The sequence below is a fragment of the Trachurus trachurus genome (assembly GCF_905171665.1).
Source record: "Trachurus trachurus genome assembly, chromosome: 8".
NCBI lineage: Eukaryota > Metazoa > Chordata > Actinopteri > Carangiformes > Carangidae > Trachurus > Trachurus trachurus.
Genome location: NC_139905.1, coordinates 13,860,363 through 13,885,270, shown reverse-complemented (window position 1 = coordinate 13,885,270; position 24,908 = coordinate 13,860,363). Strand labels below are relative to the sequence as shown.

Genomic DNA, 24,908 nt, shown 5'->3' with positions numbered 1-24,908 from the left:
GTGATGACACTTTATCACTGTGACTCCACCCATCTTAGATGCACTAGCCTATTTAATTACTACTGTTGATATGCTTTATTTACTTCCTCTGACTCTCTCACCCATTAAATGACGACTTACAGCCCTCTAGTGGATGTAAATCAATAATACAATACAATACAATACAATACAATATGAGGCATAACAAAGTGTCAAACTATAGAACTAAATACAATGTGGTTTGTGCAATATTATCTCAACATATAGTAAATGCAGTCAGAACTGTCGCACTGTGATAAAACACATGTGAACCACTGTCTACTGTACTACATCGATGAGGGATTCCCCAAAGACGGGTGAAAATACAGCTGTGGTGTAGACACGTGCTTCTGAAGATGTTCATAAGTAGGCTACAGTGGACATAAGGATAATTGTGACTTTTATGCGTCCAAAATCTGCACCATAAGAAGAAAACTGAATTTTTTAAAATGGAAAATTATCTGCAATAGCTATTTTGTTATCACTTCCTGTTTTGTTTTGTTTTTTTAATTTCCATTCGTCATTTTCCCTTCTGATTGAGGGTTTTGTGTAATATTTTTGCATGTCCTCTCTTAGGCTACTCAAAATCAAAAGTTTCCCCTATGAAGATTTCTCATGAAAGCAGAACAGCTTGAGGGCTTTTACTATGATGCAGCTGCGGACGTGTGAAGCATACAGAGCATTTCTTTACATGGTGAGGACTGAAGCTGCTGTAAAATGTTGGTGCTTATAGATTTGTTTAATTAACTGTAAATCAGGAAATGTGAGAATGTCAAAACAAGCAAGACTGACTTTCAAGGTTTTCCTTTATAGGCGGGGAGACCGTCTAGTTTACATGGGGCTCATTCAATTATAATTACAAAAGCAGATGGAAAAGAGATAAAGAGCTTGCAGGTACTTTTCGGTTTTCAATTTCATTCTCAGTTCATGAACTTAAGTGTTTTCTTATCCATGGCAAGTTTAAACATTTACCATTCTGACTTATTGGATCCCATGTGCGGCCATAAATATTAGGAGAAAGAAATAATAGAATAGAATAGAATAGAATAGAATAGAATAGAATAGAATATACTTTATTCATCCCACAGGGGAAATTCGGTATCTAGCAGTGCTCAAAAAACACACAAAACAAAGAAACACACACACACACACACACACACACACACACACACACACACACACACACACACACACACACACACACACACACACACACACACACACACACACACACACACACACACACACACACACACACACACACACACACACAGCTAGACAATACATAAATAAAATCAGATAGCATAAAAACAAATCAAACCCAGACAGGTTAAGAGCATTATAAAAGCACCATTATTGCACTCAAACCTAGTCCTGATAAAAGCAGCAAAATTATTGCCCAGACAGAAAGAAAGAAAGAAAGAAAGAAAGGGGGTGAAACAACTGGATCAATCTTTCAGAAAAAAACTTATTAGGCTATAGCTATTATAGTAAGACATTTAGACCTAACGATTAATAGAAAATAAAAAAAAAGAAGGAAAAAAAAGTCAAATCAAGTAGGCTATTGCCACAACAACAGCAGTCATTGCATTCACAGTATCCCAATCGTGAGAACTGTTCTTTCAACAGCAGTTGTGCCTGTGTCTTTACACCAGGTGGCAGGACATCTCCGGTCTAACAGAGACATTACTGTAGCCTAATACAAACCAGGAGCTGATCACTGACAAATCGGCCTATGTAGCTAATTGATTAATTCAAGATTGCTTGATTGAACCATTAGACAAACTTTTCAAAACAGACAGTTTTCCTGAGTTGTAGCCTAGTTCATGTGTTCAGATTGGGTTTGGCCTATTTGTCTGTGAATTTGTCTGGTGCATTGGCAGACAGTCAAACACCAGGAGTCAATAAAGTGGAAAAATCGATTCCCCAGTCAGTCTTGCATGGATAAAAGCACATGGAAGAATAAAAAGCCTATGGTTTATATTAAAATATAAAAAACACGATCAAGGCTAATAGTGTCAAACTCAGCCACAAGTGGGCAACAATAAAAGTCGATATTGTGAAGATGAGTCTTTTGTTGATTTTTCCATCTTTTTCTTGGGTTTGTTCAAATGAAAATAAAATGTCTCTAAATTATTAATGTGGAGAGGGGGGCTGAGGCTGTGATTGTGGGACGTGTCCTCACATGGGTGGGACAACTTGAATGGGACAGGAAAGGAAACCTCTCAGTGCAGGAGTACCACTCGCTGAACAGCTGTCAGGTGGATCCAGCACGTTTCAGGCTGCTGCCTCATCTGCACACGTTATAAGTTTTGTTGTTGGGTTTTTAGACCGCGGAGGTTTTCAGGTCTGCAGTTGCCTGTCAAGTCAAACCGCATAACACCGGAAATAAGACGATTTTTCGACCGAACTAGGTGTTTCACAGTCACCCCGACCGAAGTGAGAACTTTTTTTGGAGGAAAAAAAAGAAAAAGAAAAAGAAAAAAGAAGTTTGAACCTGCTGTGTTGGACGTAAACGTGACCGCGCGTGCACTGGGAGCACATTGACGAGCTTCAACACGCTCTCCCACTCAAGGAGAAGTTTGTTGTGATTTAAGTGGGTTATTCGAGGTCCCTCCTATTTCCAATTAACTCCCACCTTTCTCTCTTACTGCACTTTTATTTATTCTTCTTCTTTTTTTTTTGTAATGACAAACGTGAAGCCTTACCTCATCTAGCCGAGTGTCTGAGGGCTGCTCGCTCGGCCGGGTCTGCTGCTGTCAAACCCGCGTTGACATGGATTTGTTTCACCGACGGCGGACGACGGACTGTTAAAAGTTTGGGAATTTCCATAATTCACCATCTACAGCAACGAGAAAAAAGAAAAAAAACTGCAAGTACTTCATATACTTTCTTACTAAACACAAGTTGCTTGTAGCCCTTATAAGCTAAAAGACATGCAGAAGCTGAACTCCACCGGCACCCACGGCAACACGCTGCCCCGGGATGCGGAGCTCCAGCTGCGGTTGGCTGACAGCGGAGGCACCGGGGAAGGCAGGGAGAACGGGGCTGGGAGGCATTATCTCAGCCAGACCGAGGAGGAGAGCTCGTTTTGTACCAAGAGGAAGATGCTCGTCGGCTTGGATGTAATATGTCTATTTATCGGTAAGAATATGTGTGTTTATTTATTTGACATTTGACCTTATATAGCCAGGGAAACATTTCTTCAATGTAATTAGAGAGTGACCACAATGTGAATGCACCAAACCTACAGTACCACTATCACTGGTTGACTAGCTTAGATCTTAAAGCTTGATATTTTTTTTTAAAGGACTCGCAGATGTGTAAATCATAGGCTATACTGACTTTCTCAGACAGGCAGAGGTTACAAAGAGGTGAAACGACCTTGGTTTTTTCGTGAGGGAAAAAATCACACTGGTTGGGAATTTGTTAAAGTTAACGAAGCTGCAAAGCATTTTTCCAGAAGACAGATGGAAACTGTTTTCTTGAGGAGCAGAAAACTTTCTGCTGCGTCCTCGGCATGCACGTGGGGCAGGGGGAGGCAGGGAGGGAGGGAAGGAGGGAGGCAGGCAGAGGAGGTGGGGAGGGGGTTCAACTAGCCGGAGCAGAGTTGTCCCGGGAATTAATCTGTTCCTAGGCCTGGGACGATAATAAATTTTGCTGGACGATATATTGTCCCACAAATTATTGACGATAAACGATATTATTGACACGTTTTTTTGAGAACAAATTAACCACTAATATAATAATAATATTTCATAATAATGCAAGTATACCCTTTTAAATGCGATAAACTTTTATTTCTCATGAGTATTTTTTTTTTTACCATTGTAATTGGAATGACAAGAACTTATATAGCTTGCTACTATCCTAAATAAATAAAATAAACAAAAAATAATAAACAGTGCAGTGCAGCTTTTCTGTCCAATAACGTTACACACCTGAAGCTCCACTTTTCATTCAAACAAACTAATGTCACTTCCACAGATGTAAGATTTCATCAATGAGACTAGCATTTATCTCCTAAAAGTATTAAACCAGCCGGCGGTAAACCTCTAAAACCTGCTGATAAGTTTTCTTAGTCGTTTTCGCCCCCAATGACGGAGGTTGACCGGACACCGGCCCGTGAGCTGCTGCAGACGGCTGCAGTCTGTGGGAAGCCCCGCTCCTCCTGCTCGCTGCTACCACATTAGCTCCAAAAACGTCGGAGGAAATCTCCTAACAGGCGATATGTGGATAAACTGACCACAGACTGGGGAGTGGGGATCTAAACTGTGACTTTCTGGCATGAAAAATTATTAAAACTTTAAAAAGTGACGTGTTAACAGCGCGGCAGCAAGAATTACGGTAAAATAGCTTTTAGCTGCTTAGCTTTACAGCTAGTGCTGCCGGTTGCTGCCAAATGCATTCTGGGAAACAAAGATCCTGGATGACTGAAAAGAGGGTTCACTCCTTTCATTCTGCAAAACAAACGGCCCAGGTGCTGAGACCGATGCACAGAGTGAAGCCTCTTGTCATCCAGCCTGGTTGGAGGAAAACAAATATGTGCGCATGCACATGGCGATTTATCGAGGCCGGAAAAACTATCGAATTCATTTTCATTTATCGTGCGATTAATTGATTTATTGATTATCGTCCCAGGCCTATCTGTTCCCATGGTAACCCTCAAAGTTCCCGGGAGAAGAACGTGGGAATTCTGGATGAAAACATGCCCCGTGCGCGTGCTAGTGTTCTCGTGCCGAAAATTACCTCTGTGTGCTCTCTGTGAGTACTTCAGCGTCCCGCTCTCACTGTAGGATTACTGAGTGTACACACACAAACAACTCGCAGAGCCCAGCTGGAAAATGAACCAACAGTTTTCACAGGGAGAATGAGAACATGTGGAAAACAAGTCAGAGGACAGTGACATAACCATGATGATGAAGGAGGGGTCAAAATTAGTTTCTGTAGGAGTAGCTACATAGGGTACGACGTTGTAGCCTCTACTTAGGAAAGACAACCCTGACAAATGATGTTTTTTGTAAACCATGAGAACAAAATCATCCCAATTAGTTTGTTTACCAGCCATCTCCAAACCAAACTTTCAGTTGTCAATGGACGACTTTGTAATTGTTTTGTAGTAACACTTGATGAATAGCAAACTGTTGGGATAACTGACAGATGAGTCACAATCTCCTTTCCTTATGTGATGCTTCTATTAGGTTGCTTAATCTGATGATTATCTTTCTAAATCAACTGAATAAACATGTGGAAAACAGACATAAACAACTGTGAGAGTAACCTACCCCACAGTACTAGGTTGAATGTCTTGTCTGATCAACAGTCCACAAACTAAAGTTATTCTTTTACTATAAAGCAAGACCAAGAAACGCAGCAAACTCTAACAGTTGAGGAGTGAAAACCATCACATTTTGTTATTTTAGAGATTTGATTTTTTCTTCAATCAAGAAACTCTTTGAACTAGGGATTGTTAGAGCTCTAGTATCATTCATAAGGAAAATCCAATCCAATTCAGAAAGGTAGTCTCCAAAGTGTCTGTTAAAAAAGATATTAAAAAATCATTACCATAACTCGAGGAAATTCCTCTCACAGTGTGAAATAATTAATAGTCCAACATGTTGGCAGTGTTTAGATACTTGGTATTACTGATTTAAATGTGTAGGTAGTGTAAAGTACAATGCTGAATTCCATGTTTGCATGTGTAATTTCAATCTGCCATAAATTTGGTGTCTACAACTATTAGAGAAACATAGGGGAAGGAAAAAAAACATCATTTCCCAGTTTCCCACTGAAATGTTGTTCATTGAAGGGTGACAACACAGGGTTAATACTACGTTGAAGATCCAGTAGGACAGGGCAATAAATGATAACAGTCATTTTTCGCAGATAGTGGATACTGTTGAATCTCCTTGCCAAGGAATTAATCATGACCTGCCAATTATGTTGAGAGGTAAGAAACAAAATATGAACCTATAAGTTTCATGTCGTCATCTCACATGACTCTGACAGGGAGGGGAGCATTCGTGTTGTGTGAGTGAGTGTTATTTGGACCGGCATCACGAGAGAGGCGGAACCCGTCAAGGCGGACCGACAGGTCTCAGCCCTGTTGGCAGTTAAAGCATAGGAAATAGTCTGGCAAACAAAACAACAGTGTGAGGCAGTCAGTTTCATCGTCGTGTTATTCTTCACCCCTGCAGGTATGCTATTAGCTGTTTGCTCTGCATACTCCTCACAGCTTTGTTCCATGTGTAGGAAGTGGCGAGCAACTCAGCATCAGTCAGCACGACAGGGGAAATGGTCACTTTCAGTTCTCTTCCTAAGACGCACAGTGAGCATGCCACTTGTTTTCTAGAGTGAATTAGCTATTAAGTTACTCATAGATTCCTGTCTGTCTGACTGCATCCTGCGTATCTCTGTTAACCATCATGACAGTTATCAGCAGAGGCCTGACCTTGACTCATCTGTGGGCATTTTGCACTGAATGTCATCACTTATTGGAAATGAATTGGGCCCTTCATTTAGCTAAACCCTCTTATCTCTGACTAACCCAATATTCCTTAAAAAATGCCATCATCAGATTGTCTCAGACGGCTGACCCGCCGCCGCAGGCATTATTCATGTCGTAAAGGGGCTCATTCACAACTGTAACTGTGGAATTTTACCCCGAAGCATCTGTCCTCATTATGTTATCAGCTGAAGAGGGATTCCACAGTTTTCTGAGGTTTTCACCCCCTCTCCAAGCATCTTAGTGTTATCTCTGGATTTAAAGTGGTGACATAAAGGTAGTATAGTGGCTTTATGAATGAACTTAAATCTGTCTGTTGATTGCGAGGATATAGAAGCCATTAACTGAGCCGTCTGCTCAGGTTTCCTGATCGTACCCGTACTCAGCACCAGGCTTGTCCAGCATTGTTCTTTTTTAGTAAGAAATCTGCGTTGGTTATGTTGCTGTTCTGACATGCACACGATGGATGCTTCACAGAGATTGATTGTTCTGGTTGAGCTCAGTGTCGGTAAGCAGCACGGAGGCTGCTGAATGCAAATGCCTGAATCTGTTCAAGTGTTTGCTTGTGTGTTAAAGTGTGTGTGTGAATGGGACTGTAGTGGTTTGACCAGCACAGAGCTGACAGAATCTGCGCCCTGTGGCTGCATCTCAGATCCAGTGTCCAGCCAACCAGAGGTCAGGAGGTGTTGGGTGTTTGTCATATCCACCAAGCATGCAGGGACAGGCCTCCCAGACTGCACTGCTGTTTTCCCCCCTGCACAGGTGGTCCATACTCTGTCATCACCCCAATAAAGCCACTTATTGCCTCTCTTAAAAGTAATTGGGAGATGATTGGAAGTGGCACCCACTATTAGCTTATATGGCTTAGAGAGACATTACAACTGCCACTAGGCTTGACCTTCTTCTAGGGGTTAATTGTAAGACAGTCTCCATACTTGATATGCATATTAGGCTGGGTTGAACTAATGCAACAGAGAAAAATTATTCACATTGATGAAATAAAAAGGTGTTTGATTTAAAATTAAAGACATAAATCTTTTATGGCCACTTTTCAAAGAAAAAGGATGAATCAGTTGATCACTGTTGTGTGTGTGAGTGTTTTTTGTTCTAGACGTGAAGCAGCATGCCAGAGAGGATAGGTATCTACCTGAGTGATTTGAATTCTAAAAGGGCTCCGTCTTTCCAGCTTATCTCTGCTTTGGCCCCCTTCTCTTTCTCTTCTTTTTTACTTCTTCAGACAATCTCTGTTTTGGGACTGAAGGTGTTCCAGCAACCTATGAGGTGTGTGAGTGTGTGTTTTATGTCTGTCAGTGTGAGCGTGTTTTGGGCGGGTGGCGGGCTTATGTTAAGAGGACTCCAAGTTCAGCTCCTTTGGCAGAGAAAGCTGCCAAGTGAGTGAGACAGCAAGAGGCTGACATGTTACAACACGGTGTGCACACCAGGCCAGGAATATTAAATTATGCGTGTGTATTTGTGCCTCTGAGAAAATGTGTGGGTGTGGGTGTTTGTTTGCATAATATGCGTCACGACAACTTCTAGCACAGACACCCTACTACAGCTGCCATGTGCGTGCTGTTTGTTGACATATTTGCCGGTGCTGTTTTGCAGTGCATTTTAGGCCATGATCAAACACACGCAAAGTTATGAGACACATTGGCGTCACTCTGTGTATGACAGATGGAGAGCCATTAAAATGGCTCAGTCAAATCATTAGCTAGTGGAAGAAGTGATCTTGCTTACTCTCTGTCGTTAGTGTACTAATGCATTTCCCTCCCATTTGAAAGCACAGCAGAAGTTCAGGAATTCATTAGCTGCGCCCTTCATTAGACTGACTATATTGCTGCATTCACTGTACTTTGCTGTCAATATATCTTCCCTCACCCATTAGCACACCAGAGCCAGCTCCAGCCTTAGAGACATCTCAATTGCCTGAAGGCTGAGGGGCAAGTGAGGGCCTGAGTCAGCGAGCACCCACAGGGAGAGAGAGTGGAGTGAGGCGTGGAAAGAGAGAGGGGGCTGATGGTCTACAGTAGGGGTCAGGGGTCAGACCCAGGGGCGCCTGAGGGATCTTATCTACAGCTGTCTGTTTATGTCTTAGTGAGGAAGTAATATTCAGAGAAGCATAGGAAGGTTCAGACAGCAAATAGCTAGAAATTAACTTTTAATGAGACAGCTGCAATCTTCTCCTCGATGACGGTTCCATAAGTGCCCAGGGTGGTCCATAGGTATTAGCCGTAATGAGTGAATAAAGATGTGAGTATCTCTCTAATCGTCAGTGCTCATTAGTTAGAATGGGTCTGGAGAGGCCTACCATCAAAGTACTGTACGTACCTGTTTCCCAATACTGTGCCTGTAGCCCTGCATCTGTGTCTGTCACAACTAATGACTCTTCCTCTTCCTATTTCTGGAGACTTAGGCTGTCTTTGCACTGCATGGTTCAAGTGGCCCAATTCCGATTTTTTCCTCTCAAGTGGCACAGATCGGATCTGTAACATGAACGTGTAAATGGGACAAATACCCATGGAATCGGATATCTGCAGTCTAAAAAGGCAGATCGGACCTTTCCTGGCAATGCGTGTCGTACGTCATCAACGGTATTACTAATTCTCGTGCCCACACGTTTCGCTGAACCTCTGTAGCCCGTGATTGACACATGGGACTGACCTGGACTATTATGTCCAGCTGTGGCCAGCTGTGGTCGCTCACTATAAGCGACGGAGGATCTGACGGTGGCACAACTGTTACCGTCAGTGTCAGTTGCACATGTCAGCTCAGCTCCGTTCCAGGCAGGCACTTTACTAACTTTATTTTGGAAGGGACAGACTACTAGATGTTTACTTTGTAAACAGTGAGGTGTTGGATATAAACTCTGAGCACAAGACTACCTTTGTTTATAATAATTATGGAATTATAGCGTGACAATCTCTCAGAGATTGAAATCACTATACCCTATTTCCTATTGAGCAGGTTGTTTCACGCAAGCAAAGCAGGTATAAATGCATGTGGCAGGACGATGGAGGGCCCAGTCGGGGTTTGAACCCCAGTCTCCCGGGTAAGAGTCATGCGTGCTGACCATTCGACCAAAGGGGAATCCTTGTGGCCAAGTAGCCATGGCACATGATCAATTGGAGGCATAGTGACAGGACCATCAACTGTCACAATATGGGTCACTTCTGATATTACATGTAAATAGACAGTCAAAAAAATCGGAATTAGGCAACAAATCGGAATCGGGCATCAATGCATGTAGTGTGAAGACAGCCTTAGACACCCCCCTCCTGGCACCATGGCATGGTTACACATCAGCAGGAACAATTTATCATTGTGGCACATCTCACCTGCCAGAGTCTCTACACCCTTCAGCCCCTCACACTCCCCTCAGAAGTTGCTCCAGCTGCATATTCTTCTCACCAAACCAAAACAGCCCTGCAGCCCTCAGCTCTTTCCATACATACAGCAACACCACAACCAGGCCTCTCCATGCCAGACGCCTCCCCAGCAGTCTAAACCACAACCCTGTGTCGCTCTCACATCGCAGACTGCCAGCCCTCACCTCACTGCACAGCGCGCACACCCTTACCTTCTCACCGCAAAACCCCACCAGAGAGCTCCTTTAAAGTTTTCAAGGTGCATACCACAGTGGCGGGTCCTTTATGTTTCCCGCTGAATCAGACAGGCAGACAGACAGCCCACTTCAGACCTCACCACTCATGCCCTGAACTCCAGAGCTGAGCTCCAGGAAACAGGTCAGTGAAGTGTGGAGAGAACAGAAGCAGCTGTGGGAGGCATGTCTCCACTGGCCAGCTGCAACAGTAACGGTGGAAGGAGCGAGGAAGACCTCTCCTCCTGGTGTGATGATGGTGGAAGGTGAAGCAACAGAAAGGCAACCCACAAAAAAACCCATCATGTTTCACCTCGCATGCTCTCGGGGCTTTCTCCTGCTCTATGTGAGTTTGATTTTGCGCATCAGTACATATTAGCATATTTGGCTACTGAAAGTATTTTCAGCTGCTTCACTGGGCCTGTGTTTTGAATCAGTTTTTCCCATGAGGTGGCTAGATGCACCCCCTGCCTTTAGAAATGCAACACATCAACAAGCCTGAATTAATTGAATCCAGCTTTTGGTTTTGTCAAAACACTGCAATGAGGATGGGGAAGAAGGCCTACCACTGCTGACAAAAACATGTTTTTTGGGTGGTTGTGTGGGTGGGAGGGTAAAAGCGCCACAATAATTGAGGCAGTGGTTGTCTTATGGAGGAGGCTTTATGGAGTCCGGCTGCGGCAGATGCTGATGATAGCAGATGTTTAACAAAGATCCAGAGCTGCTGTGGCTCCTCAGTCCTCAGTCTTTGTTCTTCGCTGATTAATGTCTTTGTGCTGCAAGCAGGGCAGACAAAACACATCAGTCTCTCAGAACAACAATCCAGCAAATTATGGGAAAAGAAATGGGTGTGTGCCAGTGCAGGGGGGGCTGCCACTCAATCCTTATTCCACCTCCTCACTACCTGGGTTGGGCCACCAAGGGAGAAGAGGAAGAGCGACCTTCTAGGGCACTCACAGTACTTAGTAATCAGGTTTGTCACAGTTTATGGTTTCCAATCATAATCACAGCCTTGGTGTGAATGACTTCACCTCCTATTTAAGTGTCACCCACTGTACACTCAGCTGTGTGTGTCTGTTCTTTTGTGTGCTTGAGCTTGGCATGTGTGATAGTGTTCAGTTTCTTTACCAGACTGCTTCTTGCCACAAAGACTTTTTATATCTTAAAAAAAAAACTGAATTGTGATCAGGTGAATGAGCAGCAGATCATGGTCAGCATATGGAGACAGCTTTGTGCAGTTAAAGTCGTTATTGCACAAATAATCACACCAGCCCACCCAGCCCCAGAGCAGGCCCTTGTTTATGAGCATGTTAGGTCGACTTACGGCGTCGTTACCGGGGATTATCATGCTTGCAAAGATTCAAATTACAACACTTCACAAGTCAGTTCACTTGCTTATTATTTTTTAGCAAGGTTGACTTGAAAGTAAACAAGCAGATTAAAAATTTAGTTGGGAAACACTGGCACATGCCAGCTGCTGAGGCCCAGCGGAGGCGGACCACCCCTGGAGGGTGCTGCTGCAGGCTGGTTCAGAGCTCACAGCTCCGGCTCCGGACCAGCCCGGTGCAAGCTGCAGGCCAGATGGACCTGTGTTGACAGGTCACTAATTGTATGTCCTCCAGTCCTATGAAAAGGGCAAATGTAGAACAATGCCTGTACAGTCAGATATTATTGGGTGTGATGGCACAGATGGCCCTAGCTGTGGTTTAGATATAGCTTTAGGCTGTGTGTCATGCTAATCTATTAGGATGCGCTGAGTGTTTGTCCTACACCAGCAGCATCCACATGAGTTTGTTTAGTTCTGTGATAGTGAATGAGTTGTTTTCTGCACTGCATTTCTTGAGGATTGTTTGATTTTATGTGGTTTCCTGGCTCTGGAGTGGTTTATTTGGTTGGTTAGTGTTTTTTTCTAGGTGCTAGTGGGTTTTTTGCGGTTTGTTTGGTTGTCTGTTAGTCTTTGTGGCTGTGGGTTTGGTTTGTTTGCATCCAAGTGTGGTTTTTATGTGTATGTGAGTGCCTTGAGTCTGTATGTGTATTTGGGGGTATTCTGCTGGTCGAGGCGGGGTTGTGTTTACAGAGCGGGTCCCAGCAGAGCCCAGATCTCTGACCCTCACATTCCAGAACCACCACTAATCGCCTCCGTCTGCTGTTCTCCGTAGAGAAACCCTCGTAGCATCTCTCTTGGCTCCATCATTCCAGTTTTCTCTCACCCTGCCATTACTGCCCTCACCCTGTTTGTCAATTTTCTAGCCTTTTGGCCATGCATTTCACCCTAGTTTTAGTTCACGTATTGATTGGCAGATGTTCAGCAATATGACCTGAAAGCATGTCAATGAATAATTACCATCTACCCTCTTTTCTTTGCGCTATGCCTTTAATCGCTTCATTCGTAGGTTTTTGTTTTTTATTTCTTGCTTTTGCTTGTTGTTATTCTCCTCTCACAGTGAGCTCATTCTGGGCTGTGGTCATAGATGTGTAAATTAGAAACAGAAAAGTTTCTCAGAGTGAGGCACATATCCCCTCTGCTCTCATTCCTCCTCTCTTCTCCTTCCTCCCTCCCTCTTTTCTCCCCCCTCCTTCTTTCTTTCTGTCCCTTTTGACTATTTGAAAGCATTCCTGCTTTGAGTGTCAGGCCCAGTGAGCAGCACATTTTGGCCTTGCTGTGGGAGCCGACCCACTCCTCCAACTCCTTTTGGGTCCCCTCACAGGCCTTTCCTGGCCTGGCTCTTTTTTTGAGCATGTCTTGGCCAGGTGCAGTGGTTTGCTCACAGCTGCCTGACAGATGATGTGAGGGTCTCTGGAGTGTTTTTGTCTTGTTGTGAAAACGGTTTTAATGTAGTTGTAAAGCACAGACGGTGACTGTAACACAGGAGCCTGTGATTTGTATAGGATTGCGTAGATGCTTCATAACTTTGCATGTGGCTTCAAGTGTTATTGCCTCATGTTTGATTTATTGCAAATCATTGAGAATGACTCACACACTACGTGGATGAAGGTAAAGGTGGAGGACTGAGGAACTTTTCAAACAGCTGTCACACTGGGGTGACCTTTAATTCTCAGCCATTGGTGACATTTCCGCCCATGAACTTTATGTAAAAAACGGGAAAGCAAAACAAGCCATCAGTACTGGCAGGACTGAGCTAATAAAATATTCTACTAACTGGCTCACAGTGCTTCATTATTCCCATTAGACCAGCATATGAATCGACAATGATCCCTTAAGAAGCCCACGTTTTGACTGTAACTCTGAGGGTTTGGGCCTTAATGGAGAATCTATCCATTACCTCTCTGTCAATGCAGCCGAATATTGATTATTGAGAGACGCCTGGTCTCTCTAAGTCTGTTAATGGATGGTATGGAAAGCAAAATAGATTTCTGTTTCCTGTGAAAATGATGTCATTCACCCCTAAACTGTTATTTGTTACATACAAATAGATGTCAGCATTTGCTGTAAAATCTGAGCATACAAAAACACTAGAGTATGATTCATAAAAAGAAAAACTAGTCTCAGAGGAAATAAAGCATGCCTGAGTCAGAGCACTCTCAGACTTTCCTCACACTACAAGAGAAGCCACCCCAATCAATCATCAAATATGACTTTAATTGCATTTATTCTTTGATTGCAACATTTAGCTATCTTGCTTCATAATATTCACACAACCAGACTTATCTGCAGTACAATCATTCTGTTCCTCCTCCTGTCACAAATATAGTACAAACACATGGACACCAGGAGACTTGTCAAGCCAGCAGGCTGCAACTGTTGACCGTGTTAGTTTGTTTGTATTTCTGTCTTTTTCATTCAAAATGTGTATAAATGTACTGCGTTATAAGCACATTTTAATCCACCAATTAAATCCATGCACACCCACTCACTTTAAACTAGAAATGAACCAGACCCCATCCCTGCAGGTCTCCAGGTATGATACACACAGATAAAGGGATTAAGATCAAGTGATTAAGAGGCGTGTGTGCAATTTATGCAGGTGGCAGAGATGATGCAGGAAACCCTCATACAGGATATGTTTTTTTTTTTAAATGAAACTTTATCTAGCACTCTAAACGTCATAGAAAATACAAAACAATCAGTTATTCCAACCACAGCAAAGTGTTTTCTGTTCCTTAGGACATGTGATGTAACTATATCGGAGATTAAAAACATCTTTTGGTATTTATAGAACACCAAAATAGTGCAGAGAGCACCTGTATGTGGTCACATGAAGGTCTGTGTTATTTTGAGGAACATTAGTGCGTGACAGGTAAATTTACGTAGGTGTGTGTGTGTGAGAGGAGACGCCCGTAAATGTGGCGATGGATTGAGATGTGGGTCAGATGAGAGGTGTTTCCTATCTCTCTCTCTTTTTGTTGGCGTCACAGTCGCTGCTATCTCCCTGGAACGTGTTTCCCTCCCTCACTTCCTTACTCAGGCATATTTTTAAATAAATAGAAGTGAGCCGGCTTTTATCTGTGTTTTGTCTTTCTGTTGGGGCAGCATGACTTTGAGTACAGAGGTCGAAACACGCGCTCTTCCAGCTGCAAGTTGGATCAGTACAGTGCAGTCAGAGTACAAGCGCAGTTGAGAGTTGCCTCTTTATTAGTGCCGACGGCCTTAAACCTATAGATCATTACCCTGGTTTATCAGTTCACTAAGTGCTGTGGGTGTTTTATTTGTTGATCGGGATGGTTGTGATAGCAAACATGCAGGATAATAGCTAAATGCAGACACAGTTACCGAAGTCAGGTATTCACATCCTGTCCTTTGTTACTTGGAAATTATTAATATATTGTCCTTAAAGCTATATTTGCGTTCCATTGTTTGTATGTTTGGGTGTGTGTTTATAATGTCGTTCCCTTTGGCCTGATTTCGACTGCGTATCCTGTGCACTACTCGGTCACGTAGTCTGAGAGATTCCCTGGCAGGAGCAGTGTTTTGGCCTGGGTGCGTTCCAGCCAACCAGCAGGCCTGGGATGACAGGGAGAGGCACAGAGGTTAATGATTAGTCCCCATGTTCTTGCTGCATTCCATGGGGTGACAAGGGGACATGGGATAAGGGACAGAGGAGCGGAGCAGGCTGGGCAGGGCTTTACAGGCTTCCTGGCTAACAGTACATCAGTACAACGCTGAATAAAGGCTTAAAACATCCCCAAATTAAAATGTTGCACAACTTTTACCCAGTGAACTTTCAACATCAGGCTGTGAGTTGTGTTTGCTTAAGCTTAAGTCAGACCTTGACCCCTCTCACCTGATACAGATTAGAGACCAACCAGGAAGCGTAGTGAACAGATATGTAGGGCAGTCGTTAATATAAGATAGAATTAACTGATAAATGCCATTGCAGTCTCCGGTGGAACAATATGTCATTGTGAAACAACAACACCTCGCCCCTTCCTACATTGTTTATTGTATTGTACTGTATGCCTTTTGCACACTGAACCGTGCTCTCTAATATCTTCTTCCTCCTTCCTCATCTTAATTCTCCACTGTCATTCCCATCTGTCTGTCTTCAGATGTCCATCATCCCTCTCTCCCCCTGCTTCTGCGGCGGAGGCAGTCATGTGTGGAATGTTTGATCCCCGGGGAATCTGGAAGTCATGTTGTATCTCATTGCCTCTTCTCCTGCGAGACAGGAGAAGGCCTCCTTTGTGTTAGTCAGCGCTACCAGTTATCTCTGTATCTTACTGTCTCTGTGATCCGTTTTGCGCAAACCACATGCTCACAGGCATTCATCAAGCCATCTTTTGTTTTATGTCTACCTCCCCCGCCCACCCCCACCCTCCCTTTCTCTCCTGCATATCATCAGCCTCCATCCCATTCTTTGCGTGCGAGCTAAAGGCAGTGACTCCGTACAAACGAGGCTTTTTCTGCGGAGACTCCAGCATCACCTATCCCTTCTTGGAGAGAGAGGCCATCCCCGACAGCCTGCTCATCGCTGGAGGAATAGCCATCACTGGCCTAACGGTAAGACGATCACACATGCCGAGCGTTAACACAGTGAGTTTAAGTTGTCATGAGTGAGAACAAGCGGCTGCACGGTATGACTTTCTCTTCTCTTCTCTTGTCTTGTCCCTTTCTCAGATTGCACTGGTTGAATGCTACCGGGTGCGTTTCCGAGGTGTGCACTCACGGGCTTTTGTTCGCAACCACTATGTGTCGTGCCTGTACAAGGAGCTGGGAAGCTTCATGTTCGGTTGCTGTGTCGGTCAGTCTCTCACCAACATGGCAAAACTAAGTGTGGGGCGTCTGCGACCCAACTTCCTGTCTGTCTGTAACATCACCTATGCGTCCATCAACTGCACTCCGGGCAGCTATGTGTCCCAGGTCAACTGCAGGCAGCCTAATCAGAAGATGGTGGAGGAGGCAAGGTGTGTGGTGTGTGTGTGCATGAGTGTTCTTGCTCATAAATGATTTCCCGTGTTTGCTAAGGGCCGGGTATGTTGTTGCTTGAACATCATTGTAAATGTGTAACCTTTGGCATTTTTTTTATTGATTTTTTCTTTCAGGAAGTCTTTTTTTTCTGGCCATGCTTCCTTTGCAATGTACACCATGCTCTATCTGGCAGTAAGTCCCCTCTACCACACACACACACACACACACACACACACACACACATACACACACACATATCTGGAATGTGCTCTTCACTTTCACTTGAGCTTGTGTGGTATAATTGCAGTACATTTGGTTCCGTGCTCTCACTTTCATTTTAGTTATTTTAAAAAAACATCATTACCTAGAGGCCACCGTGTGCAACGATTAACTAGAAAAGCTAATTAAACATACACAAATAAACACACCGAGGCCTGTGCTGTTGAATATATTCACACTTCCTGATCGTGAGGGAGGAGATCTTTGAGAGCAAACGCCTCTGAGAGAGCTGGTGAGACAGAGAGAGGAGGGGGTGGGGGGGGGGCTGGTGGTGGAGAGGGGGGCTTTGGAGAGTGAGGAAGAATGTTTTCCACGGGGAGCATGAATAGATGAAGAGGCGACGCGGACAGTGGAGGCCTTGTTGTGGGTCCCATTTAGAGGAGGGGGGTGTGGAGGGCTGTATATGCCTGCTGAGAGATCGACAGGCTTCTTTCAGCAATAGACACCCTCTAAACTCCTCCTCCCCTCCCCAGCCTCCCCCACCTCTTCATCTTTCTCTCTCTCTCTTTCTCTTTCTTTCTCTCAGACACTGCCCGGTAGTCATGGATGTATTGTGGGAGAAAAATGACAGTTAGAAAGAGACAAAAGCGCATTATTTTCCATAAAACGTTTTGGTTTTCCCAGGTATTTTCCCTCATTAACCCTTTCATTACATTTAGGAGACTTGGAAAATTGTAGTTTGCGCAGCTAAATTGAAGTGAAGATGGCGAGGTGGAAAAAGAAAATCACAGCCTTTCCTGTTTGCACTTGTGCACTATAGAAGTATACATGAAAAGCAGCTCCTCTCTTAACAAAAAGCAATGGACAAGGATGAGTAGGGGGAGACTGAATAAGAGAAATGAAAGGGTATAGGACTGAAGTGCTCTGAGAAAAAACCAGGGCCCCAGTGTTTGTTGCTCCCATTTTTTTCTCCTCCCCACATCACGCTCTATTGTTTCTCCACACATAACACACAGCGTTGCACGCATGTTTGCTGCCTAGCAAGTGTTTCAGCAGACTGTAGACAACCTGGAGAGAATGCGTCAAAACCTGTAGCTACATGCCACCCGCACCGTGGCCAGCTGCTTGAGTGTAAGGCAGGAACAGTGACACCTGCTCTCATTCGGGATAAGGGAGGAAAAGAAAGACCTGGCGAGGGTCGACCTGAGTGCAGGAATGTAGGCCACGAGCTCCCCAGTGGTTCGTTGGCGGGTCCAGACAGACCTCCTGCCACCTCATAAAAGTGAGCGCTGCATCTGCATCACGCTCACCCTGTGACCCCGTTTCTACTGACACAAACTTCCATTCTGCACTATGTCACCGATGCAGGAGACGAGGATGAACAAAAGAAGGAAATGAGGTTTAGATAGCGTTAATGAACTCATGCCAAGCCCTTGCTCTCTGGGTAGAAGTCTATGTTTCACATAAAGGCCTCTACTTAATATAAGTATGGAGCTTAGGTGTGATTTTTAGCTTATGTTTGAAGGGCATACATTAACACACCCTAGTACTTATATATATTTTGTATATTCAGTTGTCTCTAGAGATCATAAATATAATTAAAGTACTTCTATTCCTTCTTTCCAGTTTTACCTGCAGGCACGGTTGTCATGGTGTGGAGCTCGGCTGTTGCGTCCACTAATACAATTCCTCCTAGTGATGATCGCCATCTACACCGGCCTGAGCCGCATCTCTGACTACCGTCACCACCCCACTGACGTCCTCACCGGCTTCATCCAAGGAGGACTCACCGCATACTGGGTGGTAAGTAGCAAATCACTGTTGTCTAAATAGTCTTGAACAACAGTTATCTCCGTCTTTACGGGATTTGTTGCCCTTTGTTCCGTTGACTGAGCGAGCTGAAACAATAGGCTCCTGCCTTCATTTTCCCCACTCCAAACTCTCTTGTGTTTATAAATAGTGGCTGATGGCAGTGTGTGTGGTCTGTGTATATCTCCTGACATGTTTGGTGTCTGTGCCCGCAGGCGTTCTACATCTCCTCCATGTTTAAGCCCTGCGCCCGTCCAGACCTGTCTCCCAATAGCATGTCCCTGGAGAGTCCACTGTCCAGCCAGCAAACCGTCTGTTAGCAGGCACGTGCAATCATTCCAGGAATCAGATGATAAGGGAAGACGGACTGCAGAAAGACAGGGAGAATGTCAGATAGCACAGGTGAGCAGCAGAGGGAAAGGAGAGTGAGGTTTTTTTTAAAGAAAAGGGAATTACTCTAAGAGAGGGACACATTTAAACATCTACACATACAAAACACACACTCACAAAGTAACCTAACACATTCACACACTAACACATGTGAAATACAAGAAGCACATATGACTGTGAGTCAAACCCGTCCAGTGAAAAGAACTGCATAGTAATATTTTTTTATATATGAAAAAATAAAATAAAAAAGTCTATTTTTCAAGAGGATTTTTAGAAGCTGCTAATGTTGATAGTTGCCAGTCTGAACTTGTTCTCTTCTGTGATGGAGGCATTCGGTCAGTGCATTTGGTGCGCTTTGAAAGCTCACTCTTTGGTCTTGGGTGAGAGAGGAGAAAACGCCCGCCTCCTCTGTGTTTTTTTTTTTTCTTTTTTTTGATCCTCTGCTCAGTTTTGGGAGACATTACCCGGCCGCTGTGAACTGAGACCATCAGACCTCAGATGTAAAGACAGCTCTTTGCAAAGTTACAGAACTGGCAGCGATAAGGAACAAGCACTGGCTCCGACTTCTAACCGTTTTTACCTTCCAGTGGCCTGATGTGTCACTGCTCTAATCAGACTGCCCTACATTACTATGACTAAACAGTAACCTGTATGTAAGCAAAGAAGACAGTATTTATGCTGTTATACAATGTTATCTTTCTTTTTTTTTTTTTTTTGTGAGTAACCAAGGCAGTGGCAGGGAGGAATCAGGTTAACGTCACGTTCCCTTCACTGCCACTTTTTCTGTACTAACCACTTTGACTGTGTCTCAGAGGCGGAGGTTTGACTGAATTTTTTAACCTTCAACTCTTGCCCTGGACTCCAATCTCTGAGCTGCACCTTGATTTATGCCACTCTGTGACAGGAGAGCTGATGTGGTCATGTGACCCCAGCGGCCTCTTCTGTGCATCTTTATTAATAGCACTTGAACGTACATAATGGAACCTTCTAATTATAATCAATATTATATATTTTATCACAAGTTTGAATAATCAGTGTTTATTTTTGTTAATGTCAAACTCATACACTATGTTTTTTTTTTTGAAATGATAATTATTCAAATTGAATGTAAATAGGTATGTCATTTTATAAACAATACAGAATTTCAAAAGTATTAGTTCCAGTTTTGGACAGTTTTTACATGTTTATGTTTGTATTTACATTTGTGTTTATCAGGTACGGAGACTCACTATTGTATCTGTTGTAACTACTAGACTGAGCCACAGATATTATCAGAAAGCTATATTTTTTGTGTTCCCAGTTATTGTTACATGTTTGTTTTGTCTGTGAATGCCAGAAAGGCAGAAATAACCACTGTAATCAAAAACCAAACCAATAAAATGAATGTTGAATGTTTTTAACTTTTTCTGCCTGTTATTTTTAGGGTCAGCAAACTGAAAAGCAATACACCGCAGTCTCTCAGACACACATAGTAAGTCAGTCAGCATACTGTAGTGTAGAGCCATTTTTCTCCTTTACAAACGGTATACCAGACTCTGTATGAGCTGAAACAAAATGCAAAACACTGAAATGATAAGTGATTTAACCTCTTGTTGTGTTTGGAAGCTTCCACTCCAGTGCGCTCCTCATTTCTTTCATTACTACAACTCTCTCTCTCTCTCTCTCTCTCTCTCTCTCTCTCTTTCTCTTGCCTTCGCACCCTTCCTCGCTTTGCCCCTTCCCTGCTCTCAGTCCCTTTCAAGTGCAGTGGAGCATGATGGGCTGTTTCAGGGGGTCATGCTACCATGGAGATGCTTAGAAAGATACAGGTTGGGCCGTCTGAGGCATTTTCTTTCTTCTTTTTTTTCTCTTCCCTCTCTGCAATCTACTTCCAGGGTGAGGGAGGAGAATAAAAAGCAGCCAAAGCAGACAGAGAAGGCAAAAGAGAGAGAGGGGAAGGGAGGGAGAGGGAGCTGCTGCAGTAATGGGGTGTGTTCATAATGCTGAGGTAAGGGGGACAGACAAGCAGGAAAAGTGGTCCAGTAATGAAGGGAAGGAGTAATGGAGCAGTTGGCAGAACAGATGGGGCGGTAGATTGGGGAGAGTGAGGGTGATGGGCGTGGGGCGTCAGGCTGGGAAGGAATGTGATCGTGGTTTTCAGGCCTGTTTTGTTTCATAATACTGTAACTAGGGAGACACATTTCATTCCAGGACAACGTATATGCCTGTGCTTGTGTGACAGGTTCTTGTCTATGTGTGTGTCTGCCTCGCTTCTTGTTATTGTCTCATGTTTAGGTGCGTGTGACTGAGCTGAGCGAAAGCCAGGCTGCTCCACCGAGCAGAGCTCACACACCCTGTCCAACAAGACATCTCGTTTACACTGAGACTGTCGTCCTCCTCACTCACCCTTTAACCCTTAATGAAAATGAATCAGGGTCGACAAGCAGAGGCAGATTGTGTGTGTGCTCAGATTACTGAGGTCCAGGCGCAAGGGCCTCAATATTTACACTGCTGCGACTGTGCACACAGTAGGAACAGTAGCCTCACTCTGTGGTCATTTAGAAAGGGGTGGGGGGTATTTGAACCCTTATCTCAACAGGTGAAAGTCATTACTGTCTACACGCTTCACTGTGAGAGAAAACTAAAGCCACTTTCACCCTCTTCCTCATATTTAACTCAGGGAATTCCTTGATAAAATTGGACAGGTGTAAAAATAGCCCAGCGGATGCGAGGGAGTCCTGATCCCAATCAACACGTAGATAACTGCGCTGCAGATGGCACGTAGCTCACCTGCATGCCGCTCTATGTGTGAGGAAAGCACACACATATCATTACGTGTTTTTTGATCGATAACATCATCAGCACATTTCCAGCTTTACAGAATGCCATTTGACAACCTCTGACCTAGTTCAAAGAGATGAGATAGCCCTTTTGATGATGACAGATGTGAAATATACTCCTTCACACAGTCTTCACCTAAATCACCCTATATGTGTTTACTACCAACTAAAAGCTGCTTAAGCCTGTAAATTGATTCAGCTGTGGAGAGGAAAAGAAATTTCCTTGCATATGAATTTTTTGTTAACTAAGAGCTTTTCACCGTGGGTCTCCAAGGCATTATAGATGTAGTCTCTGGAACTCCGCTGGCCTCTTATCCAGCTGTAGTCCAATTCTTAATAGAATTAAAAAGGATTAATGGGCTCTTTAGTATGCTCAAGTTCAGGCCTGCTCCCCCCCTGTCTCACTGCTATGCATATTTCTAAATCTCCCACAGTAATGACAGTGAATGCACTGGCTGCAGTCATTAGGACAGCGAGTGGGCACATTGTGTCCTGATATGAGTCTGTGAAAGGCATTAGTTTGCATGTTCCTGGTGAGATGAGTATTCTTGCTTCCCCCTTTCTCCCCTGTCTGCTCGCTCTTCAGGGATTAGGATGTGCCAAGTCCTGTTGGCTCAGTGAGTGAGCCCATAGATCACCTCAGAAAACTGATCCTCAAAGAACAGAGGATAGCAGGGTCACAATCACTGCCAAATGTGGAGGCCTTGCCGTGTGTGTGTGTGTGTGTGTGGGTGAGTGAGTGGTGTAGTCGTGTAGTTCCTCACATACACAACAGCAAATGCATACCTAATTTATCAGTCCAGCACATATGCACACGCAGATAGTGCACATACTATCTGATGAGGACAGTGTCATTTTGCTATCTGATGAGGATAGCATCACTACAAATCAAGGCTCTCTCAGGTAGTGCACCACACTGTACATACTGTGCTGGTCAGCTGAGGCGGGGTCTGAGCTATTTTTGAACATAACATGACGAGCCACATTTCAGTCAGTGGCTGCATGAACATGAATCTGATAGATGTGATATACAGACAGACAGAAATGTGTTTGTTACAAGTTTGTAGTGCACACACACACACAAAACTTGTTTTGTGTCAGCTTTTCAAGAGAATGATTTAACATCTGTTCGCTCAGAGCCGAACATTACCTCAGGGGACAGATGATTTAAATATGTGCAAAGTTTGTCCAAATGCAAATGTTTTTCTTGAACAGCTCCCGTCTGCAGCTCAGCCGATCAGAACATAGAGCTAATGGAGCAGAAGACACATTCATGAGCCACTATTTACCACCTTAGAGGTCATATTATTGTCTCTGTGGGGCAGAGGAGGTGTGACGAAAGCCGAAACAATGGAAGGTTACCTGATAAGACGTGGCGCCATAATGCTCGGTGTGTTTACTTTACCGTCAAGCTAAATGTTTTAGGGTAGGGTGACCTTTGCTACCCGCAGCTTCTCTTTGTTGAGGCTTCAGTCAGTCTTCTTCTTCTTCTTGTTACCTGTAAAACAAGCCGGAGGTAAACATATTGAAATACCTTTTCTGGGCACAAGGGTAAAACTGACAGGTAAACATCTGACTCCGACTCAACACAAGACTTTGACATAACGTTCTGCAATAAAACAAGTTTATCTAAGCAGACCTCTAGACAAGACATGTTGTCGATAGAGATACCAAACAACTTGTTTATATTGCGCAGTCTGGGGGATTAGTGATTTTGAGTGTGTTTATCTGTCTGCGTGGTCTTGTGCTCGTGTTTGCTCCCTCAGTTGCAGGCTGCTGATGGCTGACTGGAATGTAAAAACAAGATCATGGGAATAAAAACAATAGTGAGGACCTGTGAGGTGTCAGTGACGACTGCAGGCGAGAGGTGGGAGGACGATCCTGGGTTCCAAGGTCAACAGGCCCCCCTGCAACACACGCATTCACATGTTTTGCTAATGAAATAGTGACATGACACTCAGCCCGTGTTAATACAAGCAGGGTTGGGGGTCATGAAAACAGCCTATTCATCACTTAAGCAAACTACAGTACATTACTCAAGTGAAGCTTGTGAAATTGAATATATAACTTACTTCACTGCTCACTCTTCAGCCCTGAGGAGATGATCTCATAAGAGACATGTCTTGAGGATAGGGCTGGCATCAGCACTGTGCATAAAACGTGTTGGGTCAGCGTACCAGCATGTGTGTGTCTTCACTTGTGTGTATGTGTTGACTTTTCGCCCACTAGGTTAACATGGTTTTGCCATTAAATGTGTATGACTATGCACATACTACATCTGATTGTCTTGTCTAAGAGGCTATTTAGACAGTGAATCACTTTTTCCTTTACACATCACACATGTAACCTACACCACCTTACTCTCCCCACACAAATACCATCTCACTTATCTACATACTGTTTTACTCTTTATTGAAGTATATGTGAGGAATAGTGTTGATGTTTAGAATAAAAGAGTGAAATTATATGTGTGGGTAGGTGAAATGCAATATAAATGTCTGTGAGACACCAGCTGAGTGTGTGAAAATGGTGAATGATGGCTCCAGGCGTTAGAATAGAATGAGTGAGCACATGATTGCTTTTGTGTGGGAGTATGAGATCCTGTGGATTGTGTGTGTGTGAGACAAAAAAAACATGTGGTGAGTGTTTTAGAGGGAAAGAAAGGTGGTTTGAGTCAGTGAGGTAGCTAGTCCACATTTTCAGCTCCTGATGCGGGTTTTGGCACCAGTGTCTCACTTGGTCTGAGGTATTCAACAGTTTTAGCAAATTTAGTTAGATATCACTGAATAATTAACATTGCTGAATCTATTTACTGACTTTGTGGCTCCGTTACTCTACACTGCATCATGCCACAGCCAAGCATTTAAATGGTTTAATGCACCATTATTCTGTAATTGTCACTTGTGGCCACAGTAGCCACTGTTTTGGCCTCATACATCAAGTCTCCCTCTTGATGTATGAGGCCAATGTGAGTATAAAAGAGAATAAATGTCTAAGAGTGAATATACTGTTAGAGTTACAGTGCAGCAGTGTGTCTCTCTATGCTATCAGTGTAGTCCTAATTACAGTCCTCTCCAGGAACCAGATAACACAGAGAACTGAAACACCTCAGGTGCTGAGGTCACACTTACGATGCTGCAGCACAATCTGAGAGCCAATAAAATGTGCGAGCCCACTTAA

At 43.8% G+C, this 24,908-nt stretch overlaps 1 protein-coding gene across 1 annotated transcript; it reads left to right on the top strand.

The window, feature by feature from the left end:
• Positions 1 to 2,262: 2,262 nt before the first annotated feature.
• ppap2d (phosphatidic acid phosphatase type 2D) lies at positions 2,263 to 20,304 on the top strand. The gene is made up of 6 exons (XM_083977931.1): positions 2,263 to 3,162; positions 15,926 to 16,083; positions 16,201 to 16,487; positions 16,626 to 16,683; positions 18,337 to 18,513; positions 18,735 to 20,304. The coding sequence occupies exons 1-6, from the start codon at positions 2,955 to 2,957 to the stop codon at positions 18,837 to 18,839; spliced, it is 993 nt and encodes a 330-aa protein (XP_083834057.1). The 5' UTR covers positions 2,263 to 2,954; the 3' UTR covers positions 18,840 to 20,304.
• The last annotated feature ends 4,604 nt before the right edge of the window (positions 20,305 to 24,908 follow it).

Bases quoted from the DNA above. Each gene is read 5' to 3' on its own strand.
- ppap2d (XM_083977931.1), top strand. From the start codon at position 2,955: ATGCAGAAGCTGAACTCCACCGGCACCCACGGCAACACGCTGCCCCGG. The intron at 3,163-15,925 runs GTAAGAATATGT...GCATATCATCAG, and splicing joins TGTAATATGTCTATTTATCG to CCTCCATCCCATTCTTTGCG. The intron at 16,488-16,625 runs GTGTGTGGTGTG...TTTTTCTTTCAG, and splicing joins AAGATGGTGGAGGAGGCAAG to GAAGTCTTTTTTTTCTGGCC.